At 38.4% G+C, this 18,855-nt stretch overlaps 2 protein-coding genes across 3 annotated transcripts in view; both read left to right on the top strand.

The window, feature by feature from the left end:
- The window catches only part of LOC108429644 (hemicentin-2), a 26,776-nt gene extending 13,356 nt beyond the window's left edge, over positions 1-13,420 (top strand). The window contains exons 3-8 of the mRNA XM_017701533.2: positions 2,680-2,787; positions 8,540-8,797; positions 8,897-9,226; positions 11,105-11,332; positions 12,599-12,826; positions 13,101-13,420. Coding sequence (XP_017557022.2) covers positions 2,680-2,787; positions 8,540-8,797; positions 8,897-9,226; positions 11,105-11,332; positions 12,599-12,826; positions 13,101-13,420 — 1,472 coding nt within the window. The remainder of the gene's footprint in view (positions 1-2,679; positions 2,788-8,539; positions 8,798-8,896; positions 9,227-11,104; positions 11,333-12,598; positions 12,827-13,100) is intronic.
- The window catches only part of icam5 (intercellular adhesion molecule 5), a 22,545-nt gene continuing 17,033 nt past the window's right edge, over positions 13,344-18,855 (top strand). Inside the window, exons 1-4 of one of the 2 annotated variants that reach the window (XM_037540923.1) lie at positions 13,344-13,355; positions 14,714-15,037; positions 17,496-17,753; positions 17,853-18,182. In XM_037540923.1, coding sequence (XP_037396820.1) covers positions 14,761-15,037; positions 17,496-17,753; positions 17,853-18,182 — 865 coding nt within the window. In that variant the 5' untranslated portion in view covers positions 13,344-13,355; positions 14,714-14,760. Of the gene's footprint in view, positions 13,356-14,713; positions 15,038-15,827; positions 15,914-17,495; positions 17,754-17,852; positions 18,183-18,855 lie in introns of those variants that run through there. The other variant, XM_037540930.1, reaches the window with a different exon arrangement.

Raw genomic sequence — 18,855 nt, 5'->3', positions numbered from 1 at the left:
TTAAAGAAAAAAGTCATACTATTTAGAGAAAAAAGTCATACTATTTAGAGAAAAAAGTCATAATACTGAGCGAAAAAAGTCATACTATTTAGAGAAAAAAGTCATAATACTGAGCGAAAAAAGTCATACTATTTAGAGAAAAAAGTCATACTATTTAGAGAAAAAAGTCCTACTATTTAGAGAAAAAAGTCATAATACTGAGCTAAAAAAGTCATAATATTTAGCGACAAAAGTCATAGTATTTAGAGAAAAAAGTCATAATACTGAGCGAAAAAAGTCATACTATTTAGAGAAAAAAGTCATACTATTTAGAGAAAAAAGTCCTAATACTGAGCTAAAAAAGTCATAATATTTAGCGACAAAAGTCATAGTATTTAGAGAAAAAAGTCATACTATTTAGAGAAAAAAGTCATAATATTTAGTGACAAAAGTCATAGTATTTAGAGAAAAAAGTCATACTATTTAGAGAAGAAAGTCATACTATTTAGAGAAGAAAAGTCCTACTATTTAGAGAAAAAAGTCATAATACTGAGCGAAAAAAGTCATACTATTTAGAGAAAAAAGTCATAATACTGAGCTAAAAAAGTCATAATATTTAGCGACAAAAGTCATAGTATTTAGAGAAAAAAGTCATACTATTTAGAGAAGAAAGTCATACTATTTAGAGAAGAAAAGTCATAATATTTAGAGAAAAAAGTCATAATATTTAGCGACAAAAGTCATACTCTTTAGAGAAAAAAGTCATACTATTTAGAGAAAAAAGTCATTCTATTTAGAGAAAAAAGTCATACTATTTAGAGAAAAAAGTCATACTAATTAGAGAAAAAAGTCATAATACTGAGCGAAAAAAGTCATACTATTTAAAGAAAAAGTCATACTATTTAGAGAAAAAAGTCATACTATTTAGAGAAAAATGTCATAATACTGAGCGAAAAAAGTCATACTATTTAGAGAAAAAAGTCATAATACTGAGCGAAAAAAGTCATACTATTTAGAGAAAAAAGTCATACTATTTAGAGAAAAAAGTCCTACTATTTAGAGAAAAAAGTCATAATACTGAGCTAAAAAAGTCATAATATTTAGCGACAAAAGTCATACTATTTAGAGAAAAAAGTCCTAATACTGAGCTAAAAAAGTCATAATACTGAGCGACAAAAGTCATAGTATTTAGAGAAAAAAGTCATACTATTTAGAGAAAAAAGTCATAATATTTAGCGACAAAAGTCATAGTATTTAGAGAAAAAAGTCATACTATTTAGAGAAGAAAGTCATACTATTTAGAGAAGAAAAGTCATAATATTTAGAGAAAAAAGTCATAATATTTAGCGACAAAAGTCATACTCTTTAGAGAAAAAAGTCATACTATTTAGAGAAAAAAGTCATTCTATTTAGAGAAAAAAGTCATACTATTTAGAGAAAAAAGTCATAATACTGAGCGAAAAAAGTCATACTATTTAAAGAAAAAAGTCATACTATTTAGAGAAAAAAGTCATACTATTTAGAGAAGAAAAGTCATAATATTTAGAGAAAAAAGTCATAATATTTAGCGACAAAAGTCATAGTATTTAGAGAAAAAAGTCATACTATTTAGAGAAAAAAGTCATACTATTTAGAGAAGAAAAGTCATAATATTTAGAGAAAAAAGTCATAATATTTAGCGACAAAAGTCATAGTATTTAGAGAAAAAAGTACTACTATTTAGAGAAAAAGTCATAATATTTAGAAAAAAGTCATAATATTTAGAAAAGAAAGTCATACTATTTCAAGATAAATCCCATAAAGAAATAAATGAACCGGCTGTGCAGGAAACTGTTTATTTAGAATAAAGAGCCAGACAGACTCAGAGAAAACTGTCAGTCTGTTTTGTTGAAGGATAATTGCAGGCAGGGTTGTCTACATGGGTATTGGAGGCTACATCTCTGCACAATTCAAAGAGGGCATTGAGAACAATAATCAAAACGAAGGAGACGGGAGTGGAACTCCGGCGCCAGTACAGCAACTGAGACCCCAATGCTTTATAGCAGCCCTGCTACAGTTAGCCCCTTTTACCCTCGAAATATTACGATTTTTTTCCTGAAATATTACAACTTTATTCTCAAAGTCTCATATGAACAGTGGCCCTAAAATGCTGTCGTAGGTATCAGTGGTCAGATGGATCCAGACAATACTGTGCCTCCTGGCATTGGAGGCTAGCACTGTGTAATCTGACAGACCCAGTCACACGCTTGCATTAAAAACCAAGAGTTGAGGCTTTAATAGAAAAGGGATTGGCAAGAACTGTAGTCGTAGTACAGACTTGGGCCAAATCCAAAATAGCAAAAAGGCTAAAAAGGAAAACACTGCTCTGAGGACATGTGTAAGGTCATTTTGAAATAGCAAATAAAAGGGCTACATTAAGACTCCTGGTTCCTATTACCACCACTGTAAAGAAATCTGAGTCAGTAAATTTCTCTACAGTGAACCATTGAACATCAATCAGCTCTGAACGACTTTGACATCTCAGCAAATAAATTATGCTTGGTTTTTAAATATTAGTCTTTGCAAATTCCCCTTTCACTGCGGTTGTTAAGCATAATCACAAAATATTACAAACACAAGTGTAATAAATGTGAAACCATGTAGCAGGTAATGCAGCAAATCATGAAAAAAACACTTGTTGCCTATTTTCTCTTTGTGCAGAGACTCCAGACAGGGTGTCCATCAGCACTGTGGGTCAGACTGTGGGACCAGACGGACCTCAGCCTCCTCCTACAGTCACATCAGATCCCCTCGACACTACTGTGCAAGGTACGTTTGTTATGGACTAACTAAAGTTAATATGTCAATAAAAAAAAGAAAGCAAATTATAAAACATATAATTCACAATGGTGCAGCACATGATTATATATCATAATTTACTATTGTACAATATATAATATACCATGGTATAAAAAAGTTCAAATTCTTTATTTGTGATTGGCTGTTAAATTTGACTAACATCTATCAAGAAGGGAGCATCAAGTCTACGATGCCGTTTTACTGCCTCTGTCAATAAAACAAAAAATATTAAACTTCAAGAATAAAGTTGTAATATTTAGAGAAAAAAGTCATAATATTTAGAGAAAAAAATCATAAAGAAATAAATGAACCGGCTGTGCAGGAAACTGTGTTTATTTAGAATAAAGAGCCAGGCGGACTCAGAGGAAACTGTCTGTCTGTTTTGGTGAAGGATAATTGCAGGCAGGGTTGTCTACACGGGTATCGGAGGCTACATCTCCGCACAATTCAAAGAGGGCATTGAGAACAATAATCAAAACGAAGGAGACAGGAGTGGAAGTTGTAGCAGCCCTGCTACAGTTAGCCCCTTTTACCCTTGAAATATTTCGATTTTTTCCCTTGATTTTTTCTTGAAATATTATAATTTTATTCTCAAAGTCTCATATTAACAGTGGACCTAAGATGCCAGGAGATGAGGCTTTAATAGAAAAGGGATTGGCAAGAATTGTAGTTGTAGTACAGGCCTGGGTCAAATCCAAAATAGCAAAAAGGCAAAATAGAGCAATCATAACCAGAAGGGCAAAGACAAAAGGCAGTGATCAGAAACCCAGAAAAAAAGCAACTGTAGTTTAGACTCCATAGAAAGGGAGCATCTTTTACATTATTCACTATTTATTACTTCTATCATGTTAGCTTACTGTTAGCTGTTAGCAAAATATTTTGAGAATGTGTTGTTATTTGTTGCTTCAACAGCAATAGCATCAGCAAAAAAATCTTTATTGGGGTGTCACAATACAATATTAATATTAATTAATAGTTTTGTTTTGTTTTGTTTTAAATAAGGGGGTCGCCAGAATTTCCAAAGAGTACTGTGCCCACATTTTCTTACAAAGAATATGAGGCTCTTAGTAATGTGTCATAATTGTTTTTATGGAAGCTGTCAAACATTTGAAAGGATCTTCCTTTTTTGGGAGATCCAGCTTGATACCAGAGCCATTGCATGATGACATCAGAGCCAGACACATTGCTGACCTTATGTCTAATAGTTAAGAAATTAATTCAATTCCAAAATTCCAAAAACTCACTTCTACTGGACCTTTCCAAAAACTAAAGTACCCACTAATGCAATAGGGAAACTACTGCAGTTTTTGTCAGCACTAAGTTTCATCTGGAAGGCATGAAAACGGGTTATACAGAACTTCTGTATGGTCTTGTAATGAATTAACTGATGGCGTATGTTTTCATATGTTCTACCAGCCAGTTCTGAGGTTTAGATATGCTGGTGTTAGCCTCTTAGATACCATCTCTGCCCTGCCTTTGGGATGCTTGTAGTCTGTCCATACTTTTCCTGGTGTTGCTAATGAGGCAGCAAGCGTAGAAATCTCAGATGCTGTGACTGGATGTCTCCAATTGCTGGGGACAGTCTCTGATTTTGGTGGCCTGTTCCCGGCCGGAGTTTTCCCTGGAAATGTCCCCATTTTCAAAACAGATTCTGGAAGATCCTAAGAAAGACATGGTAACAAACAGAGCAGATCAGCACCAACAGAAGGGTCTGGCTGCTGCTGTCACCTAACCATTTCCCTTTGCTTGCCTAGTTTTAGAAAACACTGCTGTGTAAAACTTGACCAGAAGTTAGTAAGTGAGTCCACATCACCACAAATGACTTTTCAAGACACAAGGTAACTCAGGGAATAAAGCAGGGGCGGACTTGAATGGTAATACCAGGCTGATTTTTAGAGGCACATAATTTACTTGAATGTAGGCTACCATGAAGTGGTAGGCATCATTTTTAAACTGTGTCATGTTTTCAGCCATCCATATGTGACATACGGTATATTTCGATAGCAGCCATCTCTGTTTCTCCAAAACTGGAGTTAGCCCAGGGGTGTGTTTAGGGTCTGGCTATTTGGGGCTATTAGCTTCACTCACCATAGTAGCTACTGTAAGATCTTCTGACATGGTTTACAAAGTTACTTAGTACCCAATTTTATCAGTTGGCCTTCACCATAGTTTGTTACAGTATAACAGTTATCAGGGATCCACGCTGCCATCTTTGCCAGAGTCCAGCCAGAACTCAGGAATGGTTCCTATAGTTCTATTTAACAACCCATGATAATGCCATCATTGTTTAACCATGAATGTCACTTCTTACCCAAATTTTCCTTTCCACCTTAAATGGTGCAGTAGTTCCACTCTGGTGCCTGAGGAGAATTCCATTAGGAAGATAACAGTACTGTGTACGTTGGATGGTTGATTTGCCAAGCTGTTTGTAATGGTGAGCAGAGAAATTGATCTTTGCCTGTACAAGCAAAGTAAACTCACACTCATCTCCTGTTTTAGGACACTTCGCTTCTCAGTTGAGTACAACAGTGATGAGTAACAAGTGGTAGACAGAGCAGTGACAGGGTGCTGGTGTTGCACGAGGATCAAATATTCATGCTAACAGCTCAGCTATGCTAACTCTTTTGTAAAGACTTACCTAAAAATCTTAGTTATCAGATCGAGGAGAAAACGTGAGTCACAGAAGCTACTTATTCACACTGGATTTAAACGGCCACCAAGCGCTGAGTCTAAATGGGCCCCAGCAAGGATGATTATACAACCCCAATTCCAATGAAGTTGGGACGTTAGGTAAAACATAAATGAAAACAAAATACAATGATTTGCAAATCCTTTTCAACCTATATTCAATTGAATACACTACAAAGACAAGATATTTAATGTTTAAATGGATAAACTTTATTGTTTTTTGCAAATACTCACTCATTTTGAAGTTGATGCCTGCAACATGTTCCAAGGAAGTTGGGACAGGGGCAACAAAAGACTGGGAAAGTTGAGGAATGCTCAAAAAACATTTGGAACATTCCACAGGTGAACAGGTTAATTGGAAACAGGTGAGGGTCATGACTTGGTATAAAGGTAGCATCCCTGAAAGGCTCAGTCATTCACAAGCAAGGATGGGGCGAGGTTCACCACTTTGTGAACAACTGCGTGAGCAAACAGTCCAACAGTTTAAGAACGTTTCTCAACATGCAATTGCAATGAATTTAGGGATTTCATCATCTACAGTGCATAATATCATCAAAAGATTCAGAGAATCTAGAGAAATCTCTGCAAGTAATCGGCAAGGCAGAAAAGCAACATTGAATGCCCGTGACCTTCGATCCCTCAGGCGGCACTGCATTTAAAACCAACATCATTCTGTAATGGATATTCCCACATGGGTTCAGGAACACTGCAGAAAACCACTGTCAGTGAACACAGTTTGTCGCTCCATCTACAAGTGCAAGTTAAAACTCTGCCATGCAAAGTGAAAGTCATATATCAACAACACCCAGAAACGCCGCCGGCTTCTCTGGGCCTGAGCTCATATGAGATGGACTGACGCAAAGTGGAAAAGTGTCCTGTGGTCTGACGAGTCCACATTTCAAACTGTTTTTGGAAATCATGGACGTTGTGTCCTCTGGGCCAAAGAGGAAAAGGACTGTACGGATTGTTTTCAGCACAAAGTTCAAAAGCCAGCATCTCTGATGGTATGGGGGGGGGGGGTGTTAGTGCCCATGGCATGGGTAACTTGCACATCTGTGAAGGCACCATTAATTCTGAAAGGTACATACAGGTTTTCGAGCAACATATACTGCCATCCAAGCAATGTCTTTTTCAGGGACGTCCTGCTTATTTCAGCAAGACAAGGCCAAGCCACATTCTGCACGTGTTACAACAGCGTGGCTTTGTAGTAAAAGAGTGCGGGTACTAGACTGGCCTGCCTGCAGTCCAGACCTGTCTCCCATTGAAAATGTGTGGCGCATTATGAAGCGCAAAATACGACAACAGAGACCCCGGACTGTTGAGCAACTGAAGTTGTACATCAAGCAAGAATGGAAAAGAATTCCACCTACAAAGCTTCAACAATTAGTGTCCTCAGTTCCCAAACGCTTATTGAGTGTTGTTAGAAGTAAAGGTGATGTAACACAGTGGTAAACATGCCCCTGTCCCAACTTCTTTGGAACGTGTTGCCGGCATCAAATTCAAAATGAGTGAATATTTGCAAAAAACAATAAAGTTTATCCATGTGAACATTAAATATCTTGTCTTTGTAGTGTGTTCAATGAATGTCCTTGAATATAGGTTGAAAAGGATTTGCAAATCATCGTATTCTGTTTTTATTTATGTTTTACCTAACGTCCCAACTTCATTGGAATTGGGGTTATAGCTTCTAATAGTTATCCCTTCAACAAGTACTGGTGTCTTCTAATAGTTATCCCTTCAACAAGTACTGGTGTCTTGCTCGGGAAAAAATGTTTTCTGAATAAAAAATAAAAAGATAAATAAATAACTGACTAGGTACACCTGGCTGTGTCCTTGGGCAGAGCACTTTACCCCCTACTGCCCCAGGCAGTGCTGCTCAGCTGGTGATGCTATGCTGCTCCCAGATTGGGCATTCATTAGTGGTCTTCATTAAGGTCATACTGACTTATCAGTGTGGTGTAGGACACAGTATGACTTACTATGAACAACAAAAATAAGCAAAACTTCACTGCGTAGCTAAATGCAGTGGGCAGCCACTTCAGACAACAGGTGTTGTTCCAAAATTGAACTGCTGACCATGCAGGAATATTAACACTAAAAATGACTTGTTTATAGATTTGGATTTCTGTTTGTTTATTTTTAGTTTAAAAATAGATCAAACAGAAATCCTGAATGTAATCTATTGTACATACGTCCACATGTGTGTGCATTCAATGAGGAGTCTCTCTGCAGGACACAACATTGTTGTCTGAAATAGCTTACAACAGAGTTTGGATTGTTTTATTTATTAATTTTTTTGTTCATCATGTCATCAATCATAAATCACATCATCATATAACTCATCACATAAGTCATAAATCACTGCATCAAGTCTATGAAGAGCTGGATGTGGTTTGAGTGGGCTGAGAGACGTTTACTGGATGAATTTCTGGAAAAGATTTTAAGACTAAGATTAAGTGACCCTCAGTAGTCCCACAACGGGGAAATTTCACCTCTGTATTTAACCCATACGTGCAGTGAAACAACACATACACACTAGTGAACACACAAGCTAGGGGGCAGTGAGCACACTTGCCCAGAGCGGTGGGCAGTCCTATCTAAAGCGCCTGGGGAGCAGTTGGGGGTTAGGTGCCTTGCTTAAGGGCACTTTAGTCACATACTGTCGGCTCAGGGGATCGAATTGGTGACCTTCCGGACACAGAGCTGGTTCCCTAACCTCCAGCCCACAACTGCCTCCTATTTTGGTGACTATTGACGTCTAGTCTTTGTTAGCAATATCAGCCTCAGCTACAATTTGGACACAGCACATTGCTGCTGAATCACAGTGAATTGTGTAAATCAGATTTTTTCCCCCAAACCATGCCTTTAAACTTAAGCAACAACAATGATTTGAGTTCCAACTCGGTAATGTGAGAACTGAACAACTGTTGGGGTATTTAGGAAGATAAATAATTTGTCCTTCTCAGTAGATGTAGATTTATTTTCCAATGAATGTGTCATCGGATAGCTGATGAATGTTGATCTGTTTTGGCAGCTCCTTGTATCCTCACTCTTCAGCCTCCTAAAGTGGTGGTTAAATATGGAGATAAAGCCTCAGCAAATTGTTCCACTACTACTGACCACATAGGGATGGGCTGGGAGGCCTCTCAAGGACCAGTGGACATGAAGGATGATGTACAATTAATCACCTGGAGTGTAGACAGTCTTGTAGAGTGGGGCATAAAACCATTTTGCTTCATGAATCCTAATCCAGACAAGCAGTGCAAAGTTCATCTCAATGTTACTATTTACAGTAAGTCACTGCCTTACCAGTTTGCTCTGAGATAAAATAATTATTTACTCCCTTCAGTCAAGCATTTCCATGGATAAAATCTCAAATCTTTTACTACAGAAACTCCAGAAAGTGTGTCCATCAGCACTGTGAATCACACTGGGCCGATGATTGAGGGTGGACAGTATGAGCTCCAGTGTGACATTCAGAATGTTGCTCCTGCTGAGCTCCTCACTGTGAGCTGGTTCAAAGGAGACACTCTAGTGAATAAGGAAACCTTTGCTAACTCGATCAAGACTCCAGTGAATCGGTCAGCTACACTCCAGATCTCCCCCAGCAGAGCTGATGATGGAGCTCAGTACAGGTGTGAAGCAGAACTGGATCTGGGACCAGAAGGACCTCAACCTCCTCCTACAGTGACGTCAGATCCCCTCAACATTACAGTACATTGTAAGTCCTCCACAAATTGTTTCATCTTCTTTACACATAAACAACAGACGGGTGACAAATAAAGGAAAGACTGACATAAAGTGACTTAGTAAAGTGTTGGGACACCAGAACATCTTACAATTGATGGTACCTCTGTTGGTGCTTTGATGATGGTGGTGGGTGTGCTGTCTAACACGTTGGTTTAAAATCTGTCACATTTGTTCAGGTGGATTAAGATCTGGTGACATTAAATTCTGTAGCATTTGATTTATATCATTTTCATATCAGTCTATTGACTACAGCAGACAGTAGTGGAATCAGTGAAAATGATTTAATTGAATATAATACAAAGAAACATATTTTTCAAATCTGTAATACACAGCGTGAAACAGTGAGTAGTTACAGAGTTAATATATCCACTTCCACTAAGGATTTGTAGCAAATGACGGCTATCAGGTTTTTTATTTGGCTACTTGTTAGTTATGTTAGTTAACTCTGAGTTTACATGAGTCAAAGAAAGCTGGTTAGGCTAACAATAATATTAGCTAGCTAGTTGACAAGCCAACAAAGGAACAAAAAAGAGCAAGAGAGCAAGAAATTACATTATTGACAGCTCTTTATTATTTAATTATTTGTTTTTAGATTTCTCGTCAGTATTTGAAAGCAATGACACCAGCGTTTGCCATATATTGTTGTTTACAGTACGTTAATGTCAGTGTAAAGGACAAGGCTAAAATTGGCTTCTTATTTGGAAGATTCTTGTTCGAATGTTCATGTTCCAAGGTGCCAAATGGAACCGCAGGACCAATTAAGGCAGAACTTTGAAATTTGAACAAGAAGCTAACTTCAGTTCAATTGAATTGAATGATCTCTCATTATTTCCTTGAGTTCTTGTAAGTCTGAGCTTAGTGAAATGTATGTATTACTAAACACTGGAGAAGCGGGAGAGAAAGGAGCTGAAAGAGGCTGATGGAGGAAGGAGCGAGGGAGGGTTGTATAAGCTTTCAGTTAAAAATGATTTTATATTTAATTGAACTTAACTGAGAAAAAAGTAATATTTCTTACTGTGATAATGACATTCCTTCATTTAGCTTATTAAACATGCCTACCGAGCAAAATCACGATGTTTATTATTGTACCAGCTGAGACCGATCTATAATCTGTGTATTTGAACGATATATTTACAGGATATGAAATATAATTCAGTCCCTTTGCTTGATCTGTGCCTGTTGTAAGTGGATGGATGTAGTGTTTAGCTGTGGCATATTAACTCTGTGCTTTACACAAACTACAAAGTGACAGGTTTAATGTGTGCAAATTTAATCAAATAGCCATTCTGATACATTTTTCAATCAGGCCTACCCATGGCTACACCCATACACTAATGTATGAGCATCATGCTCATTGATCATGTGCTTTTGTCCAGAGTTTCCAATAGTATTTTACTGAAATCCATCCCATACATCCAGATGCAATGTAACTTTAGCTGATATTCCTATTAAAACAGTCACCAGTTGTACAGTCTGTGATGGAGGCTCCTGCCATCTGTCCCCCAAGAATAAAGGATCCTATTTCAAGGTCACTTTTATCTGTTCCCCCCAGTCAACTCTGGTCAACTGGACCTGCTCAGCATTTTTACAAAGCATTGAACAAAGTAGGATGGCAATTATAAATGGTATTTAAATGTATAATTACTTATGTTTTGACACTCATTTATTCACCTTTTTCCTTGATTTTGTCCTCCACTTGTATGTACAGTAACACAATATGTGTGTGTTTGTGTGTTTGTGTATATATATATATATAAAATATATGTTTATCTAAATGCTCAGTGTTGCATGTATTTTTTAGCCTAAACCAAAAGCATTCTTCTTGTTTTGTTGTATGTCCAATTTTTAGACAAGCCTGTAATAGATTGTTCCAATTGGACTCCTTTGATAAATACCTCTCTGGACTCATTTCCTTTCGCTGTTATGGGCAAGCCACAATGGCGCACCAAGTGGCATCAAGGAACTTCACGGATTCCATCTACTAAGCGTCTCAGCAAAAAGGACTCTGGCCAGTATTCATACTGTGCCTCCAATAAGATTGGCAGTGAATGCTGTGCTACCAATATCACAGTGGAGTGTGAGTAGAAAAACGCTTTGTGTACATCTAGCAAAGCTGTTTTGGCTATTTACTAACTATACCTACCTTATACCTTCACTCACTGGCCATTTTATCAGAAACAGCGACTATATACAGCGCTTTGCAAATTCAACCCCATGAAAAGTCATCAGATTTATCTGAATTACAAATGAAACTTACACAGATTGTTCCAGCAAGCCAATATGATCTTAAAGTCAATTTGCCCCTCCCTGTCCTGTCCATGTGCTCATGTTGTGTTTACTTCCCAGTCCTGTCCATGTGCTCATGTTGTGTTTACTTCCCAGTCCTGTCCATGTGCTTCTTTGTTTTTTTTTTTTTAGTCCGGCCCCTTGTTTTGTGACTCTGATTGTTCCCATCTGTTTTCCACCTGCGTCTGGTTATCCCTCGTTATCCCTGTTCGTATTTAAGCCCTGTGTTTTCCTGAGTTTCTTGTTGGTCTTTGTTTGATGTTTGTTGTTTGATCATGTTTGAGATGTTTGGGATGTTTGTTTGGATGTTTGATGCATGTGCTGTTGGTTTTGTTTGGTGTTCGTTCCTCTAGCCCCCGTTGTAGTTTTCCTGTGTTCACCATCATGTCTGCATGTCATTCTCTCTGTGTTTGCCATCTGAACCTGGGCTGTTATGACCACGACCCTCTATTTGCCCTTAATAAAAGTCGCTTATCTCTGCATAAGCGTCCACCTCCTCGCCCCCCGTTACATTGTAGGTGTACAGTTAGTGACTATAGCTCATCTTTTTCTATGCATAATTTCTATTAGCCATTTTGTAGCCCTTCATCAAATGATCAAATGGCCAATGAGTATAAATGTAGCGAATGAAATGGCAACTCAGTGTACAGAACTGTGATTTAATTTATTTTCCAGTCAAAACAGCAACTAAAAACATTATTCATTTCACAGAAAACATATATCTAAGAAAACATTATGGAAGACTCAACAACTATCAGCACATCCTTTCAGACTCATAGCATTGAGTTGTCTTCTCACAGTGGAAGGATAGACAGAAACACCTGTAAATTTTTTCAGATCTGAAGCCAGAGTGAAGCTTGATGTTCTGCTGGTGGTCTCAATGTTTGTCATTTTTTTTAAAACTCCAGTTTAGAAAAAGAATGAAAAATGAATAACATAACAGCTGTTTGACTGGACCTTGATAGGTGAAGGGTGGTCTCTGACTTCTGCACAGTACTATATGTGAATGTCATGACTAGACCAGCAAAATATTTGATGACAACCTCTCGTCTTTCAGATGGCCCTGAATTCGACTGTCCTTCAGAGTATGAGAGCAGAGAACACACACTCTTCTTAGCAAATTGCAATGTTACGGCTTCTCCTGAAGCTGATGTCTCCTGGTCCAGAGATGGAAGAAATGTGGAACGTCCACACAACCTCACCAGGAGAGATAACGGCTTATACAAAGTAACTGCGCAGAACAAGCATGGAACTGAACATCACGTCTTGACCATTAATGTTCTTTGTAAGTCACTGTTTTTTTTACATTTAAGTTTTCTGACAATGAAATGTCAAAGGATTGAATAATGTTAATAAACAGAGCAAAATATGATTCATCTTGCTGCAACAAGACATCATGTTTTCAGAGACCACAAATAAAATGTTATAACATCTTGAATCCGGATAACTTTTTTTTTTTTAAGCCTGTTTCTCAAACAGGCTGATTTTTTTCAGTCATGTTCTAATTTAGTCTAATCTGTGGCCTTTTTATAATACATTACACATGGATTTTTCTACAGATGGTCCAGAAATAGAGTCAGGAGATGAGTCAGTAGAGGTGTATGAAGGCAGGGATGTGACTCTGTCCTGCACTACTGAGGGGAACCCAGAGCCTGAAGTCAAGTGGAGCTTCAACAATCAGTCTAAGACCACTGGAGGGAGACAGACGACACTGACGATTTCTGGAGCCACGCCTGCTGATGGTGGGGAGTATACATGCACTGCAACGAACACATTTGGGAGCCAGACAAAGAGAATCTTCTTGGTGGTGAAAGGTAGGCGTCTCATCACTGATGTGAATGTGGGCTGTAGCTCATATTCTCTTTGCAATCATATGTAATCATGGAGACAGAAGAACAGTAAGAGTTTGATTTAATTAAAGCAAAATTGCTGTTTACTGTTTAGATTCATCTCTGATATGCTATCTGTGCTGTCATCAGTTATATTAGCTGTGTGTGTCTCTGTCTGAGATCATAAGAAGCATATATAAATATATATAAATAATAAAATATATCACTACCCACAATTTTTAATCAGGTGGTTTTACCACTGACCACTGACAAAATAAAAAATGAATAAATCAAAATTAAATAGAACTTGCCTTGGCCAGACAGATAAAACTGAAAAAAAAAAAACACTTGAACTGGTGTAGAACATTCTGAAGAATGTAAAGGTTCTTTGTGTGTTTCTTTAAAGAACCATGTATTGAAAAGATTTTTAGGGTTCTTATACAGTATCGCTACAAAGAGCCCTTTTGGTTTAATTTGGCACTTTTATTTCTTGACTCTTAGAAGTTTTAATAGCAATTTTGTGGTGTTGTTTCATGTGAAATACTTTGGGACAGAAAACTGGAAACAAATTTATTTTTGCAAAAAAAAAAAAAGATGATTGGGACTATTTCTTTAAACGGGAGCACATTTCTGTCTCTCAACATGCAAAACATGCAAAAAAATAAGAAAACTATGTTGGAATTTAGAATCTCTTGGTTAGCAGTCCTGGATAAACTGCATCCGGTTACCAACAGATTTGTGAGAATTAGAAGGTCTTTTTCAATGCAGGTAGGGTGGCTATGACGGGTGGAGTAAAGTTACTTTAGAAGGACCTGTTTGTTAATATTACTAAGGAGCTGATATTACAGCAGACACGATATACCAGTTGAATTTCTTCCTCAAAAATGAGTTTGTTTTACATCAATATGCCACAAATAAGCACAGATAACGCAACGTACAAAGTGCAAACCATGCTAACTTTGGCCCGTTTTTGTATTATTTCAGTCTTTTTTCAAATGAAAATATGAATAACAGCTAGGCAGACCAGAAAAACTAGGCCAGAAAACCAGACAGGTGAAAAAAGCATAGACCAGTGTTTCCCAACCCACTCCTTCGGGATCTCCAGACAGTCTACATTTTTGCTATATATCAGTGTCCAGTTAGTCAGCTGGAGAGTGGAGAGGCTTGGAAAATGGGGCATATAAGCATTTTTTTACATCATGCCAACAACAAGAGACCAGTGCAAACTATCCAGATTACAATAAAGAGTAGTTGAGTCTTTGTTGTTGAGTTTGAGACATAATACTTAGTCTCCTCAATTAAACATTTTGGTGGATAAAATCTCAAATCTGTTTTTCCTACAGAGATTCCAGACAGGGTGTCCATCAGCTTTGTGAATCACAACGGGCAGATGACTGAGGATGAACCGTATGAGCTCCAGTGTGACATTCAGAAAGTTTCTTTGCTTGAGTCCCTCACTGTGAACTGGTTCAAAGAAGGCACTCTAGTGAAAAGTAAAACCTTTACTAAACCCACCAAGACCCCTGAGAATGTGCTTGATATGCTCCAGATCACCCCCAGCATAAATGATAATGGAGCTCACTACAGGTGTGAAGCAAAACTGGATCTGGGAACAGACGGACCTCCACTTACAGTCACATCAGATGCCCTCAGAATTACAGTACAGTGTAAGTTTTTCACAGGTCATTTTTGATACATGCCACCTTCCCTTTTCAACTTAAACAAGATGCTATATTTATATAGTCAATCAATAATTTCATGACTACATCAGCATTGCAGTTGATTTTGATAGCAAATGCTCATTTTCCTAAATCTGAATATTGACCAATCTGCTCAGGGAGTGGACATAACCGTATTTAAATACGTACATTCATGGTTTCTCCTGTAGCATTTTCCCCCTGTATAAATATGATAAAAGTTGGGTGTCCTGAGGTTTAATTGCTGAAAGAATAATGAGCTAAAATTTAAGGGAGAAATGTAAAATACAGAAAAAAATATATTTGTGTAAAAAGTGAAAGAGAAAAATGCCTAGCTGTTTGTGTCATAGTAAAACCTATTTTGGCATAAAAAAAAGCAGCCTTCGATTTACTAAATAGGCACAACAGCCCTTCGTCAAGCATATTACGACTAAAGAGAGGCTGCTCTTTTGTGGAGTTTTCTTCTCAAAGTGCAAAATATTGGGAGATTATTAGAATGAACCACCTTATCACACACACGTCATCTAAACTTCTTATCCTTCTGGGTACTGCAAGATGGTGAAGCACAATACAGAGGCCAATAGCCATATGCTTGGCATTGCACATGGTGATCTTAAACTTTTCCATCGCTGCTCAGCCACCTTGGTCTTCATGGATATCAAATTAATAAAACTCACAGCCTTCCTTGTGTTGACTTTGCTTCCAGAAGCACTTGGTGAGCCTGTGTGGCATGCTGCTTCATGGCTGAGCTGTTGTTGCTCCTAGATGGTTCCACTTCACAATAACAGCACTTACTGATGACTAGGGCAGCTGTAGCAGGGCAGTTTGATGAACTGACTTGGAAAGGTGGCATCATATGACATTTGCTGAGCTCTTCAGTATACCTTATTCTACTGCGAATGTTTGTCTGTGGTAATCACTTGACTGTATACTTGATTTTATGCACTTGGTAGCAATGGGTGTGACTAAAATAGTGGAACGCACTTATTAGATGGGGAGTTGTTACGTTCCCACAAAAGGCTACAGTCCAGGGGAGAGTGTGGGGTCAGTAACATGTGCGGTGTGAGCAGGTGGAGATGGCCAACCAGTGTGGAAACCACGGTATATAGAAAACAGATTTAATTCAAGGACATCCACAGTCATACACAACACAATGCAATGGACACAAATGTATACAAAACACCAAGACAACCAACTAGGACACTGAAGAACTGAACCAGGGAAGAACACAGACGGCACCAAAGAAAAGAAAATAACAAAAGAACTACACTAGCCTGTATTTGTGTATCTTGTCTAACTAGCAGAAATAAGAGCTGACTGCTACTCTACGCTAAACTAGACCAACAGTACAGGGGGTGGCACCCGCCTCTAAACTAGTGTGTCTAGACGCTCGGACTACCTGCGTGTTCTAGACTGTTCTTTCTCTCAGGAGGAAACCAGCTCAAACCCAGTGGACACAGGGGAGACAGTAACAACCACCAGCACCAAACGGTTAACAACGACAACAGCGATACAAATAACAGCAAAGAGCTAAACTGAGACACAAGAGACTTCACAAAACCGCGATATCTAATCAAGCAGTGCAGTATGAACACAACAAGCGAGCCGACGGCTTCCGAGCAAGTGCCGCGCAGCTTTTGAACACGAAGTCCCGCCCCTCTCTTGGTCCGGACGCGCCCTCTGATTGGCCAGTAAGTGACGAGCGTGACGAGGATGATGAATGACACCCCGATCCACCTATAAAGTGAAAGATAGACCGACCGGCGCAGAAAAGAGGAGAGAAAAGAGCTAAAAGAGGGAGCATGAAAGAGAGAGAGAGAGAGAGAGAGAGAGAGAGAAAAACAAAAAACAAAAAAAAAAACACGCACAAGGCGCTCACACGTAACAGGAGTCCACATACTTCTGGCCACCTAGTGTGGTTCCTGGAACCTGACAATGAATGTCTGTGGTCTGCATCTGTGCAGCCATCCAGTTTGCAGCAGTTGTACAATGCAGTCATTTCAGCATAAAACACATTCATGCAGAACACATCCAGCATGTTGGAGAATCCACACCCAGGCGAGTTCATGCTGCAATGTATAAATCACATGACTTGCAGAGGAGTTCTTAAAGTCAGCTATGGCAACGTTAGTGGTTTCCAACTCAATTTTAGGAGAGCTGTGTAAGTCTACAGGGTCTTTTAGAAGATAAGCACGCTTTAATCACGCTTTGTCAGAGGTGTGTCTTGGTGTGGGCGTGTTCTCCAGTAGATGTGTTCTGTAGTAAGTGTGCTGTAATGGAAGGATCTTGGAGCAGGGAGTGTGTAGTAGTTTTGCGGAATGCAGATATAACGTCTTATTCGGTAAAGCTATTGCAGCAGGTTGATGTAGATTTATTGTCCAATGAGCATGTCTTCTGAATGTTAATGAATGTTGATCTGTTTTGGCAGCTCCTTGTATCCTCACTCTTCAGCCTCCTAAAGTGGTGGTTAAATATGGAGATAAAGCCTCAGCAAATTGTTCCACTAATACTGACCACATAGGGATGGGCTGGGAGGCCTCTCAAGGACCAGTGGACATGAAGGATGATGTACAATTAATCACCTGGAGTGTAGACAGTCTTGTAGACTGGGGCATGAAACCATTTTGCTTCATGAATCCTAATCCAGACCAGCAGTGCAAAGTTCATCTCAATGTTACTATTTACAGTAAGTCACTGCCTTACCTGTTTGCTCTGAGATAAAATAATTATTTACTCCCTTCAGTCAAGCATTTCCATGGATAAAATCTCAAATATTTTACTACAGAAACTCCAGAAAGTGTGTCCATCAGCACTGTGAATCACACTGGGCCGATGATTGAGGGTGGACAGTATGAGCTCCAGTGTGACATTCAGAATGTTGCTCCTGCTGAGCTCCTCACTGTGAGCTGGTTCAAAGGAGACACTCTAGTGAATAAGGAAACCTTTGCTAACTCGATCAAGACTCCAGTGAATCGGTCATCTACACTCCAGATCTCCCCCAGCAGAGCTGATGATGGAGGTCAGTACAGGTGTGAAGCAGAACTGGATCTGGGACCCGAAGGACCTCAACCTCCTCCTACAGTGACGTCAGATCACCTCAACATTACAGTACATTGTAAGTCCTCCACAAATTGTTTCATCTTCTTTACACATAAACAACAGACGGGTGACAAATAAAGGAAAGACTGACATAAAGTGACTTAGTAAAGTGTTGGGACACCAGAACATCTTACAATTGATGGTACCTCAGTTGGTGCTTTGATGATGGTGGTGGGTGTGCTGTCTAACACGTTGGTTTAAAGTCTGTCACATTTGTTCAGGTGGATTAAGATCTGGTGACATTAAATTCTGTAGCATTTGATTTATATCATTTTCATATCAGTCTATTGACTACAGCAGACAGTAGTGGAATCAGTGAAAATGATTTAAACCCTATATTTAATTGAATATAATACAAAGAAACATATTAAAACGTGAAACGTGTTGCTGGTAAATTCAAAATAGAAATATATTTTTCAAAAAACTATAAAATTTAATTTGAAATGTCTCTGCACTACTTATTAACACTCTGCACAGCATCACAACTTTTTTTGAAACAGGCTTGTAGTTCTTTTTAAGTATTATGATTAATACTGTTATAGTAAGTATCATATCAGGTTAGAATAAAATAAAATAAAAAAAGCAGTAGACTGAGCTTGGCTTGGCTCCAGCTTTCCTTAAAGACCAAACACAGCAGGGTTAATACAGTCAACTAAAACTATTACTACAGCAAAAACTAGCTGTGAAAA

This window comes from Pygocentrus nattereri, chromosome 1 (genome assembly GCF_015220715.1).
Source record: "Pygocentrus nattereri isolate fPygNat1 chromosome 1, fPygNat1.pri, whole genome shotgun sequence".
Lineage (NCBI taxonomy): Eukaryota > Metazoa > Chordata > Actinopteri > Characiformes > Serrasalmidae > Pygocentrus > Pygocentrus nattereri.
Note: the sequence above shows the minus strand (reverse complement) of the source record. Positions and strands in the feature narration are given on the sequence as shown.